The 20,701-nt window shown below is 42.3% G+C and overlaps 1 protein-coding gene across 1 annotated transcript; it reads left to right on the plus strand.

The window, feature by feature from the left end:
- The first annotated feature begins 1,076 nt into the window (after positions 1-1,076).
- Positions 1,077-17,898, plus strand: LRPAP1 (LDL receptor related protein associated protein 1). Its single transcript, XM_077815886.1, has 8 exons — positions 1,077-1,299; positions 9,004-9,148; positions 9,434-9,558; positions 10,913-11,033; positions 12,073-12,231; positions 13,428-13,510; positions 16,413-16,589; positions 17,768-17,898. The coding sequence occupies exons 1-8, from the start codon at positions 1,120-1,122 to the stop codon at positions 17,831-17,833; spliced, it is 1,056 nt and encodes a 351-aa protein (XP_077672012.1). The 5' UTR covers positions 1,077-1,119; the 3' UTR covers positions 17,834-17,898.
- Positions 17,899-20,701: the final 2,803 nt, after the last annotated feature.

Here is a 20,701-nt window from a genome sequence, read left to right on the forward strand (position 1 = left end):
GACCAACCCTTGGGGCACTCCACTTGATACCGGCTGCCAACTAGACATAGAGATTTGTGATTTATGGATTTTAAGGGCAGATTGGACCATTTTGATCACCTAGTCTGACCTGTGTAACAGGCTAGCGAACCTTTCCCATTAGGTTGTGCAGTATATAATATGTATTTTTTTTTCATTTATTGATATAATAACCCAGGTTCTGCATGAGTTTTGACCACACACTTTAAAAACCCAAACCTAAATGCTGACGCACAGATCAGGAGTTGGATATTGCTCAATCCCCCCCAAGAACTGGTTCTTGCCTTACACTTTGTGTATGATGCTTTTCTTTATAAAACAAATCCAAGCTGGTTACTTAGATACCTAAAAAGGTGCTCTCAGTAGGGTAACTGCAGCCTGCATTTTCCTGCTGTGATTCAGGCTCTCCCTACAAAATTTGCTCAAAAGTGAAAAACAAAAACTTTTTTTTTGTCTGTATGTTCTATATTTAAGCGGCTGACTGATACTGAAATAGCAAACATCATTGCACAATGAATGCTGTGCCTGCAGAAAGCTGCATTGTCAGCTCACTCACAAGAGCGCTGGTTGAATAATTAGGGCCTTAATAAAAAGAAAAGGAGTACTTGTCGCACCTTAGAGACTAACAAATTTATTAGAGCATAAGCTTTCATGGGCTACAGCCCACTTCATCGGATGCATTCAGTGGAAAATACAGTGGGGAGATTTATATACATAGAGAACATGAAACAATGGGTGTTACCATACACACTATAAGGAGAGTGATCAGTTATGGTGAGCTGTTACCAGGAGGAGACGGAACAAACAAAAACAAACAAGCAAACAAAACCCTTTTGTAGGGATAATCAAAGATGGGCCATTTAGGTTTCTTTAAGCCTCCCATCAGCCCCCGTGGAGTTCCCGTGTGTAACGCATTCTGGGTCTTGTAGTGCGGGTTTGTAAGGATTCCCTGGGGATGGATCACTTGTCAACACGGGGAACTACAATGACCACGGTGCATTTTGGAGCACTGCATCGTGGGGGTTGTAGTTTTCCTCTTCTCCAGGCCGGCTGCTTGCTTGGGTGACTCTCTGCCGCAGCAAGAGGAGGCGTGGGGGGACGATGTCTGCCGTTTGGGAGCTGCTGGCTCTGAGCGCCTCGCTGCTGCTGGTTGTCTTGGGGCAGGGGGGTAAATACACCAGGGAGGCGAATGAGGCTGCTACAGCCGGCAGCCCGAAGCGCCAGGAGGCCGGGGAGTTCAGGGTTGTGAAGCTGAACCAGATTTGGGAGAAAGCGCAGCGGGTGAGTCGCTAATTCGCTTCCTTGCAGCTGCATCGTGGAGGGGTCAGGCTGCCTGTGCCTGGCAGCAGAGAGCAGCTATTTCAAAGCCCCCTGTCTGAAGCTGGGCCGCTGCAGCCGTCTTTGAAGATCAGGCCACTTTTGTTCAGCTTCCTAGAGGGGCTGAACCGCGGCAGCTCCCATTGAGGGGGATTTGCGGGTGCACTTCTGCCAATCGGAGGATTTAGATGCCTAAATATGGATTGTGGGCCCTACCTTTAGGCGCCTAGCTTTAAAAATATTGGCCCAAATGCCGGAGAAAGGTTAACTGTAAGGTATGGTGGTCTGAACAAGTACGACTGCTTCTGAGTCTTTCTCTGGGATTGCTGAAATGTGGGGCAAACTGCACCTGGTGTTGACTTAATATGTAATGTGGGCTATTGGGTACCGGATAAAGGACCAAGCTGTCTCCCTGTGCACCCCCACCTCCCTTGGGAACTTTCATTTATTATGTCAGAGCTGTGTGTACAATTTTCATCTGGGACACACCAGCCTCAGCAGGAGATTCTGTGTAACTGTGTTTGTAGGAGAGATCTGGCAATGCCCACAGGTGCTTTCACTAAGAAGCAACCCCATCCAGTGTGTAACATCATCTGAAAAAAAGTCGAGGTCTTTTATGATCTGGGAGCAGGAGCTTTGGTGCAACAGTGCTTAAAGCGCACCTCAGCGACCCAGCCCAAGTGTGACTGACTGATTGCCTGGTCTGTGACCCCTTCCTACACTGGCCCTACACCTTCGTCAATTCAGAGCAAAAACTTCACTCCTGGGTTTCCTGTGAAAGGTTTGTATGAGCCTTCTTCCTACATTGAGCTCTACATTGTGAGCTTTGGTGACCATGGCCTTTCTGACCATTTATTAGAAGTAGCTGAAAATAAAGAGCTCTGTGATTTTGCATCGGGGTGGGTGTTGCAATTCAGTACTGCATCACACAGCCATGTGTTGTCATTCAGCTGAGTAGTGCTGAATTATTCAGTGGTGACCAGTTCCTCCCAATTTTCCAGAAATAAGGTTGATCTCTCTGTCTAGGCTAATCCCAGTTATCCCTAGAACTTATACACACTTAACCTGTAATACTTATCAGAGGGATCTCAATGCAAGGGCTCCCTTTATCCAGGGCCTGATTTTACACCAGAGATAGGCAAAATACATCCCGCAGGCTGGATTCAGCCCAGTTAACATTTCTGTCTGGCCTGCCATGACTAACATTTCTGTCCGGTCTCCTCTGTCCCCTTGCGATCTCTTGAGTCCGGGCCACTAAAAGTGCAGAGGCGCAGTGGGGCGCTTAGGCAGGCTGCCTGCCTGTCGTGGCCCCACGCTGCTCCCGGAAGTGGTGGCTGCTGCTGGTACGTCTCTGTACGCCCCTATGCACTGCCCCCGCCTCCAACACTGTCCTCACAGCTCCCATTGGCCAGAAACTGGCCAATGGAAGCTGTGGGGGCAGTGCTTGCAGGGGTGGGCAGTACACTGCCTGAGCCTGGCTGCGCCGCTGGCCAGGAGCCACCTGTGGTAAGCACTTCCTGGCCAGAGCCTGCACCTTGCACCCCCTCCCGCACCCTTGTCCCAGCCCGAAGCCCCCTCCTGCAACAAATTCCCTCCCAGACCCCGCACCCCCTCCATTAATATAGTAGAAATGTGTGGCCCGTGATGACTTACCAAAATTCGTGAAGTGGCCCCCCTGCAAAAATAATTGCCCACCCCTGTTCTACACCCATTGAAGTTAATGACAAATTTTCCATTGACTGTAGTTAGTTCTTAAAGAACCCTTTGTGCTTTTGTTTTTGCAGCTCAAATAGGTCTAATATCATCTGCTATTGAATGGTCCCATCATGAGCTTTAAATCCTAAGAAACAATAGGTTCCAAAGTCTAGCATGATATTGTGTTGTGAAGTCCATTGAGTTCCATTCTTTAATCAGAACCACCTTGCTTTTGCTGCTGTGGGTAATGATTACAATTGAGCCTAGCAATCTTTGATATGACATTGTAATGTTTCACAGATTCTCTGGTGATGGTTCCCGATGTTGTCAATTAACAATATTAAACATTAGAAAGGAGCAAATAATTTGGGACTTGACAGCTTAATTATAAACCTCTTCTGATCAACTTTCATTGCTAGCTACACTCAACTCTTGGTACCATTTGCTGGCATTACAGTCAGTCAGTAAGGTTCCACATATGTGCACCTTACCCCCTTGCAGTGTTTTAGGTGATAACATCCTTGGGCCTGTGTGAGATTAACTTCAAATAGAAGCAGTGCTTTGAGTACTAGTTTTATCTGCTCTCTTTTCAGTATCCAGCATTTAATAGGTTCTTGCACTTCATCTATCACTGTGATATAAGAACAGACCAGGCAAAAGAATTCTACAGAAGTTTTGGCAAATTTGAAAGGCTTTACCCTCCTCTTATGTTTTTTAATGGTCCAGGTATCGTTTTCTGAATTTCCCATTAAATTATGTTCTAAATTCGATTTCTATCTTGAAATGGGAAAATTTCAGAAACAGAACATTACAATTTTGGAAAAAACCCACTGTTGTGACTAAGATAATAATCAAAAATTACTCAGCACCAATACAAGACATGAAAAATGGACACCACAAACATGTTTGCTTGTTGTTCGCAGGAAAAAACAGGTTTAAATATTGTATGTAAAGTTTTCATTAAAAAAAAAACTTAAAAAGCAATTAAAAAAAAAAGTTTGCAGGAAAAAATCAGTGTTTGAAATAATATCCGATTTCTATGAAACTTCTTCATTTGCAAATTCCAGTTTTGTCTCTCCTTAAGCTTAAAGTTTGTAACTTGTTTACCAGCCATGTGCCATATGTAGTGGCGATAAATCAGGCGTCTAACTGTGGACAAGGCAGTCAATCCTTTATTAACTAGAAAATGTGTGCCTAATGACACGGTATATGTTTAAAGGTTTTATTGCAACAATTTTGAGAATCCTTGAGAATTAAATCAGTTTGCCGTGTGAATTATTTCTAGTGTAGATCTGTGTTCTGTTAGTTCTGCATGAAAGAAAAATTAACCAACACCAGTGTAAGGTTAAATATTAGCGGAGTGTGGGGGAACTCAGTACCCACTTTACTTTTACAGCCAATTGTATAGAAGCTGTCGAGAAGCCTGTGTATGAGACTGTAGTCATGACTGAGCTGTTAAGGTTCAGGCCTAATTGAGCGAGCTGCTAAGCAATGTGGCCCCAGACCAGCAAAGTACCTAGGCTGTGATGTGCCTTCCTCTTCAAAAAAGCATCTAAGCATGTGTTAAATTCTCACTGGCTGCATGTGCTTAAATGCTTTGCTGAACAGGGACAAAAAGAAAAGGAGTACTTGTGGCACCTTAGAGACTAACCAATTTATTTGAGCATGAGCTTTCGTGAGCTACAGCAGTTTCCACGGTATGTATCTGATGAAGTGAGCTGTAGCTCACGAAAGCTCATGCTCAAATAAATTGGTTAGTCTCTAAGGTGCCACAAGTACTCCTTTTCTTTTTGCGAATACAGACTAACACGGCTGTTACTCTGAAACCTGAACAGGGACAGGCCACACACATAAGAACCCTGCTGAATTTAAGCCTGTGAATAGTCCTATTGAAGTGAATGGCATAGAAGTCAATAGGACGACTCATGCTCTTAACTCTGGGATCGGGGCCAGAGAGCTCAGTATCTTGCAGGATCGAGATCTTAAGGCTTAACTGTTTTTCTAACTACTCTAGGTTTTAGAGTAAACTAAGGTCCTGATTCAGCAAAGCGCTTACGCACATTTAACTTTAAGCAAGTTAGTAGTCCTTGTGTGCCATTGAATTCAAAAGGGCAATTCATGCTTAAATTGAAAAATGTGCTTTGCTGTGTTGGAGACAGACTTAATGGCATATTAAAATAGACAATTCAGAACAGTTCTAAATGCTGTGAGCTGCCTCTTTGAAGTTACCCTTAGATAACCTGTTTACTCCAAAGTGAATTTCTGGGTCTTACAAGTGCCATTTGCTTGTTTGTTCTTAAAAAATATAAGTTTCGTTTCATTAATGAGAAGTTAGAGAATATTTCTAAAACACACTGATTGATATCTTGATGTTTTGAAATAGTTTCTCACTGTCTGTGGAACAAACCTTGTGAAACTGGAACAAACCAGTTTCTGGGTGTAGATTCGGTGCATCTGTTTTTCATTTGTTTCCATTATATAGCCATTAGTCTGATTGTGTTAACAAATAACTTTCACTCAGTAAGTTATTTTATGACAGATGGGTCCAAGCTTCCAAGTTCAGAAGTGTAACCAAACTTTCCAAAAGACGGTGTGCTAGATTAGCAGAGATAAAATGATGTAGAAAACTCAGATGGGACCTCGCTAAAGCCAAGCTGCTAAAGTGTTTTTTTTTTTACCTCACTTCCCCTTCATCTTCCACATCCCCTTCTTGCACAATGCACCTCTCCCCCGGGACTATTAAGTAAATGCAAACATTAATGCTAGTGTATTATTTGATTACTCCAATTTAAAGTGACAGAAATCTGGAATTTCAAAAGCTGTGGTTCCTATTATAGCAATCTGGATTCAGTGACAATGCACATCAGTAATTATTCCTATTCCTGGGTGTGGGGTTGTTTTTGTTTTTTTGGTTAAATATATACAATAACATTTTCAAGTTAATCCTCTAAAAGCCTTACATTTTTAATTTCTTCATGGTTATGGCCGTGATATCTCATCCTTTCACAGATCCAAGGCTAGAAAAGACTTTTCTGATCATCTATTCTGACCTCCTGCACTGCACAGACCATAGAACTTCCCCAAAAGAATTCCTAGAGCATATCTTTTATAAAAATATACAATATTGATTTAAAAATTGTCATTGATGGAGAATCCACCACAATTCTTGGTAAATTATTCCAATGGTTAATTTCTCTAACCATTAAAAATGTATGACTTTTTTCCAGACTGAATTTGTCTAACTCTTAACTTCTAGCCATTGGATCATGTTACAGTGTTCTCTACTAGATTGAAGAGCCTATGATTAAATATTTGTTACTCATTTAAATACTTATAGACTGTGATCAAGTCACCCCTTCACCTTCTCTTTGTTCAGCTAAGCAGATTGAGCTCTCTGAGTCGGTCACTATAAGGCATGTTTTCTAATCCTTTAATCATTCTTCTGGCTCTTCTCTGAACCCTCTCCAATATATCAACATCCTTCATGAATTGAGGGCCACAGTAGTCCAGTAGCACTCGCACCAGTCCCAAATATAGAGGTAAAATAACCTCTCTCCTCCTACTTAGGATTCCCCTGTTTATACATCCCAGGATTGCATTAGCTCTTTGGCCACAGAGTCACAAAGGGAGCTCATGTTCAGCTGATTATCTACCATGATCCCCAAATCTTTTTCAGAGTCACTGCTTCCCAGGATAGAATTCCCTATCCTGTAAAGTTTGGCCTACATTCTTTGTTCCTAGAGGTATACATTTACATTTAGTCATAGTAAAACACACATTGTTTGCTTGCGCCCAGTGTACCAAGTAATCCAGATCACTTGGAATCAGTGAGGAGAATAGATCACTTATTTATCACTCCCCCAATGTTTGTCATCTGAAAACTTTATCAGTGATTATTTTATGTTTTCTTCCAGGTCACTGATAAAAATGTTCAATAACGTAGTGAAGATATCAGGTTAGTTCGTCAGGATCTATTCTCCACAAAACCATGTTGATTTACATTAATTATATTACCATCCTTTAATTCTTTATTAATCGAGTCCTATATCAGCCACTGCATTATCTTGCCCAGGATTGATTACAGGCTTGTAATTACTTGGGTCATCCCATTTACCCTTTTAAATATTGGCACAACATTAGCTTTCTTCCAGTCTTCTGGAACTTCCCCAGAGCTCCAAGACTTACTGAAAATCAACATGAATGGTCCAGCGAGCTCTTCATCCAGCTCTTTTAAAACTCTTGGATGTGAGTTATCTGGACCTACTGATTTAAAAATCTATATGTTCTATTAATGCAGTACCAGGAGAACTTCCATAGCTGCTCATAATTATTATGTTGAATATTAACCATATTTTGTTGGGATAGAAACATTTACCTGGAACATTTTGCAACTCAATCACTATACAAATCTCTTAGTGCATTAGAACCAGAAAATGAAATTGACTAATTGTCCAAGATGAAGAAATGGGGGCAGATTAAAGGAACAATAAATGAAATTAGATATTTCAAAATCTTTGTTTTAATAATGTGCAGTATCAGTAACAGATAAGTAATACAGTAACTTTTTTAAAACAGTAACTCCTCACTTAAAGTCATCCCGGTTAACGTTGTTTCATTGTTATGTTGCTGATCAATTAGAGAACATGCTCATTTAAAATTGTGCAGTGCTCCCTTATAACGTTGTTTGGCAGCTGCCTGCTTTGTCCACTGCTTGCAGAAAGAGCAGCCCTTCACAGCTAGCTGGTGGAGGTTTGGAACCAGGGTAGATCGGTAGTCCCCATATCAGCTCCCCACACCCCTAAGCTCCCTGTGTGGCAGCCACCCAGAAGGCTATCAATTGCCAGCAGTTCAGCTGTCCCTCTCCCCACTGCCGTGTGCTGCTCCTGTCCTCTGCCTCTGCTCCTGGGAGCCTCCTGCTTGCTGTGCGGGTTGAGGGGGGAAGAGGGGAGTTAATGTCATGGTGTCCCCCTCCCCCTGCTCCTGCCCCCCGCTTACCCCATCTCTGTTGAGCAGTGGGGAACATGACAGGGCTCAGGAAAGAGGGAGCCTGCTGGCAGCAGCTGCTGTCTCAACTTGCTGATATACTTAAAAAGGCAATGTACTTAAAGGGGCAATGCACATCTCTCTCTCTCTCTCTCTCATACATGGTGTGTGTGTCTCTGTCTCTGTCTGCCATGCTGTCTCCTCTCCCTCCATTTGTGCTGCCTTGTAGAGTGTGAGGCTACATTAACAACAATGTGTTAACCCTTGAGGGCTCAGCTGAGTGCTAGTTCATCATTTAGCAGTAAGGCATTCCCTGGGAAATATCCCACCCTCTGACTCCACCACCTCAACCAAGCTTCACAATCATCATTGCTGTGTATAGTATTAAATTATTTGTTTAAAACTTAAACTTATATATAATATCGTCTTTTGTCTGGTGAAAAAAATTTCCCTGGAACCTAACCCCCCCTGCCGCCCTTTACATTCATTCTTATGGGGAAATTGGATTCGCTCAACATTGTTTCGCTTAAAGTTGCTTTTTTCAGGAACATAACTACAACGTTAAGCAAGAAGTTACTGTATTATGATGCCCCATTAAAAGTTCACCTGCTTTCCTTCCCTCCCCAACCAAAGCTGAAGAGAGTTAATTTCTCATTCCAATTTATGTAAAGCTTAATGCCAGCAGGAGATACTTTTTTTTACCCACATGTGGCCAGTGCTGCTGTTACAGAAATGGTTGGGGGTCTGAGGAACAGAGGAAGCTTTAGCATATAGATGTTAAAGGCCAATGGGGACATCATACAAGGAGTTTATTTGTACAGTGTCTAGCACACTGAGGTCCCTGTGCTCTGACTGACACTGTCCTATTTCAGTGGAATATCAAATATTGTTTTCTATGCCAGTCTAGCTTCAGAGGTAACTTTGCAGCTGTGTATGCACATGCATGTGATTACAAGGCAACTAACCAAAGCATTTCTGTGTTCTCATTAGCTTCATCTATCGGCTGTAAAACTGGCAGAGTTACATAGTGACCTCAAAATACAAGAAAAGGATGAGCTGAGCTGGAAAAAGCTGAAGGCTGAAGGGCTGGATGAAGATGGAGAAAAAGAAGCCAAACTTAGACGCAATTTAAATGGTAAGGAATAACTTCGCTGAAGAGGCCAGAATTGTCACGCAGTTACCTAAAGTCTGGATCTTAAAGCATGAGCCCCTGCTGCCTGAACTAAAAGACCCAGCTCTGTTAGCCAACGCTAGAGCTGGCTCATCCACCTCTATATGTGGCTCTGCTACCAATAGAGGAAGATAGAATACCTCACTGAGTGGGCATGGATTCCGCAGACTCTCAGGAAAGCGGTTCCAGGGGGGGTTAAAGGGTTCTAATGTTCTATTGGTTCTAATGTTTCTTGTTTTTCACTTACAGTAATTATGACTAAATATGGAATGAATGGAAAGAAAGATGCCCAATTAGTAGATACCAATTACATCAAAGATGGCACAGAAAGTGATGTGCTAGATGATCCAAGACTGGAGAAATTATGGAGCAAGGTGTGTTTAATTTCTGGGTATTTCAGTGTAAGAAGAAAATCTTCATTCAAGTGTGTATTTAAGTTTTCTAGAAACCCCTGCCTTGGACTGAGAAGCTTTAGAACGCTGTTTCCAAACACTGGGCCAAGTGCTATGATATGTTGAGTGCCCTCACCTTCCATCAAAATCGTTGGGCGTTGAGGGTACTTCTCTTCTCAGAGGATCTGATCCATTGTACCTTTTACACCCTCTATATGTGGGTGAAATCTTGATCACAGTGAAGTTAATGGGAGTTTTGCTAATAACTTTACAGGGACCAGGATTTCACTCTGCATGAACATTCAGGAATACAGCTGTGTATCTTGGGTTTTGTTTTGTTTAAATGGCTAAATTTAATTAGAAATATTTCCTAGAATTATTTCAAAAAACAATTTTAAGGGTTTTTTTTAACTTGAAAATCCCACCTTGTAGTGTTTGCAAGTGAAACCTTCCAGAGTTTATGCTGGTGCCTGAAAACAAGAACTACTCCAGTTTGGGTAGTTATAACAGACTGGAAGAACCTGCAAAAAGGAAATAATTAGTAAAAAGTAGATTTTTTTAAAAAAAAATTCTTTGCTTTATCAATCTACAGTGGTGTAAGTAAAACAGCAAAGGAAGTTTGTTTTGTTATTTTTTTTTAATAAAATCAAATTCAACCTGTCAGTGCCCTTCTTTGAGAAATAGTAAAAAAAAAAAAAAAAAAAAACTTGGAAGTATTCCCCAAACAAAATATGAGCCTCTGGCTCTGTACAAATATCAAAAGACTTCACTTTTAACCTGTGGGAAGAAAAATAGAGCAACATCCATCCCTCTACCAGGGAAGCAAATCGGGTGCCTCTCTAACTGCGAATAGCTAGGGACATGACACACAGTACGATATTTACTTGCCAATAGAATGAGAGCTCTTGAATAGATTTTCTCATGTGTTAGTCTAAATCTCTAGTGGAAACAAACGCTATACGTTCAGCCATGCAGTTCATGTCTCTCACATCGATACCTGATTGCTTCCTAAGGAATGTGTGTGACAGGGATATTAGGCTCTACAATAATTCAAATAATAATAAATAACAATTTTCATCATGTCTATGGTAGGTGAGATCCTGGCCTCATTAAAGTCAACGGCAAAGCTCCCGTTGAATTCAGTGTGGCCAGGATTTCACCCCATGTCTATGTTCTGCCCTAATACCAGCACATTGAGACAGAAAACGAAGGACCTAATCCATTTTTTTTTAAAAATGTGAAGGGAATTTTATTTGGCAAGTGACTGTATGTAACATCACTTGGCCTGTGAAATTAAAAAGGATTATAGCGTCTATCTCATTCATATTTCTTTCAGGCCAAGACCTCTGGGAAGTTTTCCGATCAGGAGCTGGATAAACTGTGGCGGGAATTTAAGCATCACAAAGAAAAGATTCACGAATATAATATCCTGCTAGAGACTGTGAGCAGAACAGAAGGTGTCTGAATGTTTGTCTGATGTTTCCAGTGCAGTGCAGCCCTCTCTCTGCCAATCGCTCAGTTGTTTTAAAGTATCTTTAAAACCCTAAAGACGGATTGTTGGGTTTATATTAGGATTGCTTTGCAGTTGCTGCCATTCAGAGATACTTGCAGGGCACAAGTCTGTATCCTCTGCCAAGAGTCTCTATAGCTAATGGAACCATTGCTGTTCTTTGTTTTATAATGCTTGCATGTGTTTCAGCGAGCAAGGAGATTGTCAGCTTAGCAAAATAAACTCATTATGGCTTTCGAGAAAATATCAGCAAGTGCTGAGCCCCTGTTGTAGCATTTGGGCCCTGAGCCAGTGGAATATAGGTCTGTGGAGGCACCCAATGTGCGGGGTGGCGGGCGGGGCGGAATCAGTTTCTGGGTTCTAGCTGAGGAGGAAGGATGGAGTTACGGCTAGAGCAATGAGGAGCCAGATTCTTCGCAGCTAAGGTCTGTGCTGGACCCAAGAGGACAGGAGCAAAGGTGGCTTTATGCCACCTTGTGCTACCTCCAGCTAAGACTACCAGAGGTCAGTTTGCTGCCTGGCACACCACACTGGCCAGGTTAGGACACCACCTGAGGCTGCTCTAACTTATGCCTGGCTGCTGACAGCCCCTCTGGGGCATTCCAGCAGCCTTTTTAGCAAAGACACAGAAATGTTCTGCCCATATTCCTGTTCTCTAGGGCAATGCTGTCGTGCTGCTGTAGGGATTTTTCAGGAAATAGGGCAGTAGAATTCTGGATCTTCTTATTGAAATTGTTGACCTGATTTATGTATTATATACGATAAAATATTTCTGCACCACTTCTGTCCAAAGGACGTATATTGAGAAGTAAACTCTTAAAAATCAGTGTTATTAAAGTGTACTATTGATGCTAATTTGCTAGTGGCTCAAGTGCTGATAAGATCTGAGCACCGACTGCTCCCTTCCAACTTTGTGGGATTTGCAAGTACTTCTGTCCTCTCGGGATTTGGCCTATTATGAATTAATGTTTGTATTTTGATAACAGAAATCCACAAAAATATGATCAACCCATCTGAAGAGGACCAGTTCAAAGAGGAAATCTTCCATGGCAAACACACAGAACTCAAAGACAAAATGCGAAGCATCAATCAAGGGTTTGATCGTTTACGTAAAGTCAGCCACCAGGGATATGACACAGCCAGTGGTATGATTCACTGTTTTACATTAATTTATAATCAGTTTTATGAGAAGTCAGTAGGCAAATAACCAGTTAGAATCCAAATGAGCCTTGTACAAAGTGCTGACAAACAGACATGGGATGTTTAAAGGGACGCACCAGCCTACTCTGTTTAAGTGCTGATTTTACAGACCAAGTGCCCTGTTTGTCGTCTACAGCAGTGGTTCTCAACCAGCAGTCTGGGGCCCCCTGGGGGCGGGGTGCAAGCAGGTTCCAGGGGGTCCACCCTGTTAGAAATAGGGCAGGAAATAGGGGCCCACGGCAGAAAGCCAAAGCCCCACCGTATGGGGCTGAAGCCTGGGGCCCTGAGACCTGCCACCCGGGGCTAAAGCCAAAGCCTGAGCAACTTAGCTTCTCAGGGGCCCTTGTGGCATGGGGCCCCAGGCAATTGCCCTGCTTGCTACCCGCTAACGCCGGCCCTGGCTTTTATAGGCAGAAAAACAGTTGTTGGGGCACAGGTGAGCCATGGAGTTTTTATAGCGTGTTGGGGGGGCCTCAGAAAGAAAAAAGTTGAGAACTCCCTGTTCTACAGAGGCTCTTCATATAGGACAGGATTGCTTCCATTCCTTGTGTCTACCATTGTCCCTGAAAATGACCTGGAGGTTTGGCTTTGATTCTCTTCAAATCTGCATGTTTCCCAGAGATCCATGGAGGCACAGGGCCTACTCTGTAGAGACTGTATTCATTCCCTTTTGGCTACTCAGAGCCTTTCTGCAGCATGGCTCCTATAGATGCCATGCTGCTAGAGCTGCCCCAGTGGCTGCTGCCCCGGAACATCCCCTTACGGGGAAGGAAGTTTTTTTCACAATGGAGCACTGCTTCTGATTGTACCCTCTAGGCGTTATTACAATACAAAAAATAAATCCTAATCATCATTAGGGGAAACCATCACCATTTCTGGATCCCCATGGAGGGTTAAATGCAGGGAATAGGATGAATGCTTTGGTTTTGTTTTTTAAAGGTCCCATATCTACCATACTAAAAATCTAAGTAAAATATTAGGATTTGGCCTCCATCTAGGTTGACCTGCTCAGTAATGCAATACTGGTGTGTGCGCGTTTGTCAAGCCATGTGGGTGTTGCTGTTAGTTAGTCATGTTAACATGGTATCAAATATTAACAACTTAAAGATTAAAATAATTATGTTTGTGTCTGTTGGTTTAGAATTTGAAGAACCCAGAGTGATTGACTTATGGGACATGGCCAAATCAGCCAACTTTACTGAGAAAGAACTCGAATCATTTCGGGTAAGATAGAATTTAGATAAGGGTGTTCTCTTCAATATTAAGAAACTCTGTGTGCACTACATTCAGGGTATGGTAATGTACCCTTTTCCCTTCTGTTATTCTTCACTCACCATGATCAAGAGACAAACTTGCAAACACTAAAGCGTATGTGTAACTTTACTTATCTGAATAGTTCCATGGTCTGTCGTGGAACTACACAGGAGTAAAGTTACGCATGCACCTAACTGTTGGTAAGATTGGACCTTTATTTTGTGCAAACAGATCACCTCTCCAGTCATCATCTTCTAATCCCCAATTGTAATTAATGCTTTGAGAAATAATGGAAAGGATGGAAACTAAAGCCAAGAAACACCAGCTAGCTAACTTCCCCACCAGGTTGTTATTTTTCCCGTTGTGGGAGGGTTGCTCGTTGGTCATTTCACGGGAAGGAGCAGTGCACAGCTAACCCAGAGAGGCACAGTGCTCCTGTTTAGTATGAATGCCTTTTTTGAGAAATGAATTACTGTGGTGGTCGTGCTTGCATTTTTTTAGCTTTTTTAATGATGAAATTAAAAATATCTCTATTTAGTTTATACTGTGCCTGGTTGTCCTGTTTCCCTGACTGCTTGGGGACAGCAATATCTTGCATTCGTGGCTGGGAGAACTGTGCCCTCTAAGTCTGCTTGTGAATTTTTATCTGTGTATTTATAAGGTCCCCATCATAACTCCCCTGGAAAGTATTACTGTGCCCACTTTACAGATGAGTAAGTGAGGCACAGAGAGATTAAACTACCTGCCTACGGTCATGTGCAAAATCTGGCAGAGCCTGTAATTGAATCCAGATCTCCAGAGTCAGTGTCCAGCCCACAAGACCATTCTTCCTTAGAAACATGGAGTCTGATTTCCACACTCAGTTAAACATGTTTTAATTACACTGACCTCCGTGAGCTGTGGATCAGGCGTACACAACAATGGGAAAGGTAGATCAGGCCCATGGCATCTGTCCCTTTTTCCACAAATAGGATCTAAAATAAGAATATGAAACCGTTTAGAAATAGACTGAATGTTTGGGCAGAAATCTTCCTTTAGGGAAATGCCATGCACCAGTGCTGAGATCTGCTGCTATCAGCAGCACAGCACCTGCTGGAGTATCGTCGCAGAAAGAGGAAGGTAAGGATTACAGGGTGCACTTCGCTGACTTATAATGTGGGAAGAAGAGAATTAAAGGTGGAAATTTGCTGAAATTCTTGTTTGAGTACTCAAAAGCTAACGCTAAGGTCAGGCCTTCATGTTTGTTATTTTTGCTGATCTCCTGTAGAGCAAACCATACTAGGTTTTATAAGGAAAGGTGCTGCGTTGGCACATCATCCGAGGAAAATAGCTTGAACAGATTAGCAACTGCAGGCAAACCCAGTGCTAAAATACAGTGTGGCACGTAGTGTGTAAAACAGAGTAGAATGTTATAAAAGGCTAATCATTTCCCTCTGCAGTCAAACTGTTGAGAGGAAAGAGAGACCTCTGCTTCTAAAGCTGGAGAAGACCCATTAAAATGGCAAAGTTTTGTTTTGTTTTTTCCCCACCAGATCAGAGTGAAAACTCTGCCAAGCGAGACGCAAGTCAAACTAGTGCCAAACATTGTTCAAGGGTATGTCTACAGTACAGCTGGGAGCAAGCCTCACAGCCCTGGTAGACAGACTTGTGTTAGCGGGGCTCTCACCAGCATGCTAAAAATAGCAGCGTGAACGTTGCAGCAGTAGCCGAGGCTTGGGCTTGCCACCGCACTTGGGGGTAAGGTTGGTTCCAACTTGAGTGGCTAGCCTGGGCTTCCACTGATGCCGCAACATCCACACAGACGAATACAGACTAACACGGCTGCTACTCTGAAACCTGTCAACATCCACACAGTTATTTTTAGCATGCTAGCACAGGTCTGTCTAGCCAGACTGGGAGGCTCGCTCCTAGCTGCAGTGTAGACATACCCTATGTGGCCTGCGTGAAATAAATGTGGTGGATTTCAGTCTGGTTCTTCATGCGCAGGTGTTACATCGCAGAGGGAACCATCACCATAATTGGCACAACAGTTGGCATTGCTGATCATGAGGGCAAGCCCCGAAAGTACATGGAGACTAAAGTTACTCTCAAACCGTGGTCCAGCAAGAGCCTAACTGGGTGTTTAGGGAAGCTTGCATTTTTGCTGCCTCTGCCACAGTATACAGGAGATCTTTTCTGTGGATAAATCTGAGATGTCACTGATGTCATAGAATCATAGAATATCAGGGTTGGAAGGGACCTCAGGAGGTCATCTAGTCCAACCCCCTGCTCAAAGCAGGACCAATCCCCAACTAAATCATCCCAGCCAGGGCTTTGTCAAGCCTGACCTTAAAAATATCTAAGGAAGGAGATTACACCACCTCCCTAGGTGTCAACCTGGCCCCTTTCAGCAGTAGTCAAAGAGGTTCTCACCTTGTTCTATTCCAGGCACATCACAGCTTGTGGTAAAACAATAAAGCAAATCAGGGGATGGCTGGGCTGCCAATCAGAAAAGAGCTAATTCTGAGCATTAAGGGCCTGATATTGAAAAGTGACCTCTGTAAGAATTGTGTCCGCAAAACATGCATTGTAGAAACGTATAGGCTTTTCTATGGTGCTTGTCACCATCGTATCATTGTGCCTCTCAGACATTAATGGCCTCTTGGAAGCCTGTGCAATAGATTGATGTTTGGATGCTTTCCTCCAGAGCTGAATTTCTGGATGGTTATGATGCTCCATTACCCCAGCGTTCTTAAGAAGCAGAGAGCTGTAAGGGCTTTCAGTGTGTGACGCTCATTAAAATAGCATTATGAATGTGCTGCAGGGAAAGAGAGGGAGGAAACCTCGGAAAGAAGACCACATTTAGCCCTGAAATGTGTATTAATTGTTCTAGGAGGAGCTGAAACACTTTGAAGCAAAAATTGAAAAACATCATCATTACCAGAAACAGCTAGAGATTTCCCATCAGAAACTGAAGCATGTGGAGGGAACGGGAGATAAAGATCATCTGAGCAGAAACAAAGAGAAATACATCATGCTAGAAGAAAAGACTAAAGAACTGGGATACAAGGTCTGTACAAATACGATGTGTTGTGAAGTTTCTGTATGCTCCCAGTGTAGGTTTAACTCTGTGCTAGAGGGAATTTGGATTTTCCTGTGCTTATTATCCATGCTATTGACTTATCCATTATTAGTCATCATTACAATCGTGATTTGAGGCCCTGTCATGAGGATCAGCCCACCTGAGACAGGGTCTTGTAAAGGAGAAGGAGCCAACTCAGGCCCAGGTGGAAGTAATGAAATCCCATGATGGCTGGTTGGCAGCTAATTAGCTCAGGTGGAGCGGTTCCCAGAAACAGGAAGCTCCTGGGAAGAGGAGCTTGCAGGAGAGGCCTGGAGCAAGAGGCCTGGAAGGGACTATATGCTGCCCCAGAGGAGCTGCAGCTGACAGATCTCTACAGGACTCTGGCTCCAGGGAAGGATTCTTCCCAGCTAATGGTAATAGGCATGACTCCAGGGTAGGGGGATGCAAGCCAAGAGAATCCTGCTGGAGCTGGGAGGGAATGGATAAAGTAAGACTGACTCTGACTCCCAGCTAAGATGCTGGGGGGAAGACTTTCACTGGGTCTTTGGTTAATAAACTAGACCCCTCAGAATGGGAATTGTTCCTTATGTAGTCTTAGTGAACTTATTGATGACATTAGGGGAAACCCAGGCAGGCAGCATTTATGGTGCCACACTTGGCCAGAAGGGGGTGCTACAGGCAGGTACATCCTGTGACAGTTCCCATTTGATATTGAGGTACCATTGTGCTGGGCACTGTTCAAACACATAGTAAGGGACAGTCTCAGTCCTGCAGAATTTACAATCTGAGTAGACAAAACAAAAGGTGACAAGAGGAAATTAATATTGTCCCCATTTTAACTGAGGCACCTTTGTCCAGGGTTATACACAAGAAGCCTGTAGGAGAGCTGGGCATGGAAGCCTGAGTCCCAGTCCAATGCCACAACACCATCCTTCTTGTCATATCAGGAAATCCTGATTCTAAATATCGAAAAAGTTCACAATTGCTATGATTGGGTAATAGGTTTGGCTTTTGGAAATAGTCTCATTCAATTGTAATTGTCAGTCATCAGGGAATGACCTTGTCCTTCTGCGGGTCTGTCAAGTGCCGTATATACCAATGGTAAAATGTCAATATGTAGCAGATTTCCTGATCACTTCGTGAATATGTTTTTGCTCTTTTAGGTAAAGAAGCATCTACAAGACTTATCCAGTAGAATCTCAAGAGGTCTTCAACACAACGAACTCTGAATGTATTTTCCATGTTGTGAGATCAATATACCCAATAAATCACTTTTCCTGGGACTTATCAAATACCTAGAGAAGCAGATAATTAAATATTCAGCACCCAACATGATTGTCCTTTGTAAGGAATATATTTTCAGTCCTTTTACATTTTAGTCACTGAACTGATACTGTGATAGTCAAATTAAATGAATCACGTATAAATATACATTTAATTTGCACATCTTTTACCATTTAAACGTTGTATCTGCATCACATCAGCCTTTCAAATAATCATTCCAAAAATACAGTAGGTACTATATTTGAGAGCTCTGCTGTTTTTACTATTCGGGAAACTACATTTTCTTACCAATAAATCCATCCTGATCAATTAAACCAAAATTGAAATCAGTGGGACTACTGACCGATCTAACCCAAAGTACGTGTTTTAAGGCAATGATGTTGCAAAGGCTTAATAGAAAGTTAGAATAATCTAAATGTACAGCCTAATCTAGTGCCCATTGAAGTAAACTGAAAGACTTTCACTGAATTCAGTAGACATTGAATCAGATCTTTACTGCAGATAATCTTATAGTGGATGAGTAAGAAGGGAAGAAGGGTTGGGACCAATTCTTCCCAGATAGTAATAGATTAATGAATATTTCAGAAGCTCCTGGATTTGTAGGACTGTTTTTCACATTTGTTCAGAGAGTTTTTGTGACACTTAAATCATTAAAAACAAAATGAGACATCAGTGAATTGTTTTTTTCCTCTCTCCTTTGGCTAAAGGTAATTCCAGCACTTTTGCTACATGCTGGAATTCATTTTGAGCATGCACATCATAATCCTTGTGGCAGTGGTTATTTTTTGCAGCAGAAGAATGTGTTTGTTTTGTATTTTGAATGTTTGGAAGGTGCTCTATACCAAAGTCACTTACTGGATATTATAAGTGATGCCTAGAGTTAAGGTTACCCCTGACATTCCAGTATAAGACCCTGTTTTCCATTTTTATAACTTTACCAAACTTCAACCATTTGGGTTTAAATTTTCCATTCAGGGTGTCTGCCTCTGCTTCAGATTTTTTTACGTTTCAGCTAAAACTGTTCCTAGAACAAGGGCAAAGGAAAATATAGCTGCTAATAAGTTTGTACAGCCATTTTGCTGAGAAGCTTTAGCACTTACATGCTTCGGATCGGGGATTTTTGATTGAATTATGTGCCGAAAGTAAACAATAGGGACACACATTGAATGATGAGAACAAAAAGAATTATTTGGTAGGTAAGCACCATCTATCCCTGTGCACTGAACAAGTCAGGGGTCCAGTGGAAGGAACAGCATCTGATAATGCATATGCACAAGGGGGCTGAATTAAAGTGCGTGGGCATCCTCAATTTTAGCATTTTGCGTATTTGACTTTGCAACCTTAGTGTTCTTTTAACATAGTAGAAGTGAGACCAAAAAAAAAATATCCTAAATTCTAAAGAAATACAGTTGACCAATATAAACACAGACTCTCCCATCAAATACCTAGCATAAACTACTACAGGGAAAAGCCTGAGAAAAGAAATAGGTCTTTCACGCTATCCAGCAGACAAAGAGGGGAAGCAAATTCCAGGTTCAAGGGCATTCCAGTCCAGTCCAGTCTGCAAGTCACAGAGATGTTGGTTGGCCCTGCTTAAGTCTGCATCCAAGAGAAATTATTTAATTTGTCTTACCAGACTATGGGAGTTCAAGTCAGCATGACAGTGCCCCTAGGTGTAAATGTTCATATACTACTAAACCATGAAGGTGTCTTATGAAATGAGAGCCTGCAAAATTATGGATTAAATCCATTGGAGTCAGGATTTCACCGACACATTTAGTTGAAGCATAGTTAAATCATTATAAAGGGTCAATTCTACTGCCACTGAAGCCAAAGACCAAACTTCCAGGGGCTTCAGCAGGAGCAAGCTGGGATCTTAAATAAGCAAATAGGCATGGCATCTTAGATAGTGGTTCAGTGCAGCACTTTCCCAGAAAACATTTTATGTACAGCAGGCAAAAGCCTGCTAGTAATTGTATGTGGCAAACTAGAATCTGATGACGGTATGTAACATACACCAGGCCTTATAAGACACATTTTAGAAATGATGACTCTTAAGGATCAGTTTTTTAAAAAAACATTCCCTCTGTAGCAGTTTGCGGGGGTGGGGAATCAGGTCAGCCAGAGCTAACACACATGATCAAGCTCTGTTGGTCAGAAAGGGAGATGATCTTGTAAATGGCAATCAATTGCCATCCCAGAGGTGGCTGCATCACCATAATAGCATATGTGATTGTGCAGTGAGAATGCAATTTAGAAATACAAGCCATTACAATACACAACTGAAACACTATATACTATCACCTTTGGCCTTTCTTATTCCGTTGGTGGAGTAACTGGTAAACTTTTGTACCATGCACACATTTGGCATTCAGTGCTTGCAGACTTGTTTTGTAGCTTGCATTCTGTATAGCCCACTTTATTGTCCACTGAGAAAAGAGTTTCATCCAATGTGCAGAACAAAGAGCAGCAAAGGCGTGGAATAAAAAATATGCACCAAAAAATTTAGGAAATCCCAGTGTTTAGAGCCAAGATGGGCTTTTTTCTGAGTCAGATTATCAAGCCCCAGTTGGACTACACATAATAGGATGACTGTACGTTGATGTCTACTGTAGCCAATTTGTAGTCTTCTGGTGAGAGTGGGCAGTAGCTGTTCCTAGCGATTAAAAGCTTTTCCACGGAGAGAAAGATAGGTGGTATCTTATCGCTCAAAAAGGAAGAAATTATAGTGGTAGCTCAGCGTAGAGGATGCAACAGGTGCATGGTGACAGTAATCAGAACATAATTCCCTGGCATATTCCTGAAATCGTATG

This window comes from Eretmochelys imbricata, chromosome 4 (genome assembly GCF_965152235.1).
Source record: "Eretmochelys imbricata isolate rEreImb1 chromosome 4, rEreImb1.hap1, whole genome shotgun sequence".
In the NCBI taxonomy this organism is placed as follows: Eukaryota; Metazoa; Chordata; order Testudines; family Cheloniidae; genus Eretmochelys; species Eretmochelys imbricata.

Coding starts and splice junctions, on each gene's coding strand:
- LRPAP1 (XM_077815886.1), top strand. CDS start 1,120: ATGTCTGCCGTTTGGGAGCTGCTGGCTCTGAGCGCCTCGCTGCTGCTG. Junction 1,300..9,003: donor TTTGGGAGAAAGCGCAGCGG/GTGAGTCGCTAA, acceptor TGTTCTCATTAG/CTTCATCTATCGGCTGTAAA. Junction 9,559..10,912: donor TGGAGAAATTATGGAGCAAG/GTGTGTTTAATT, acceptor TATTTCTTTCAG/GCCAAGACCTCTGGGAAGTT.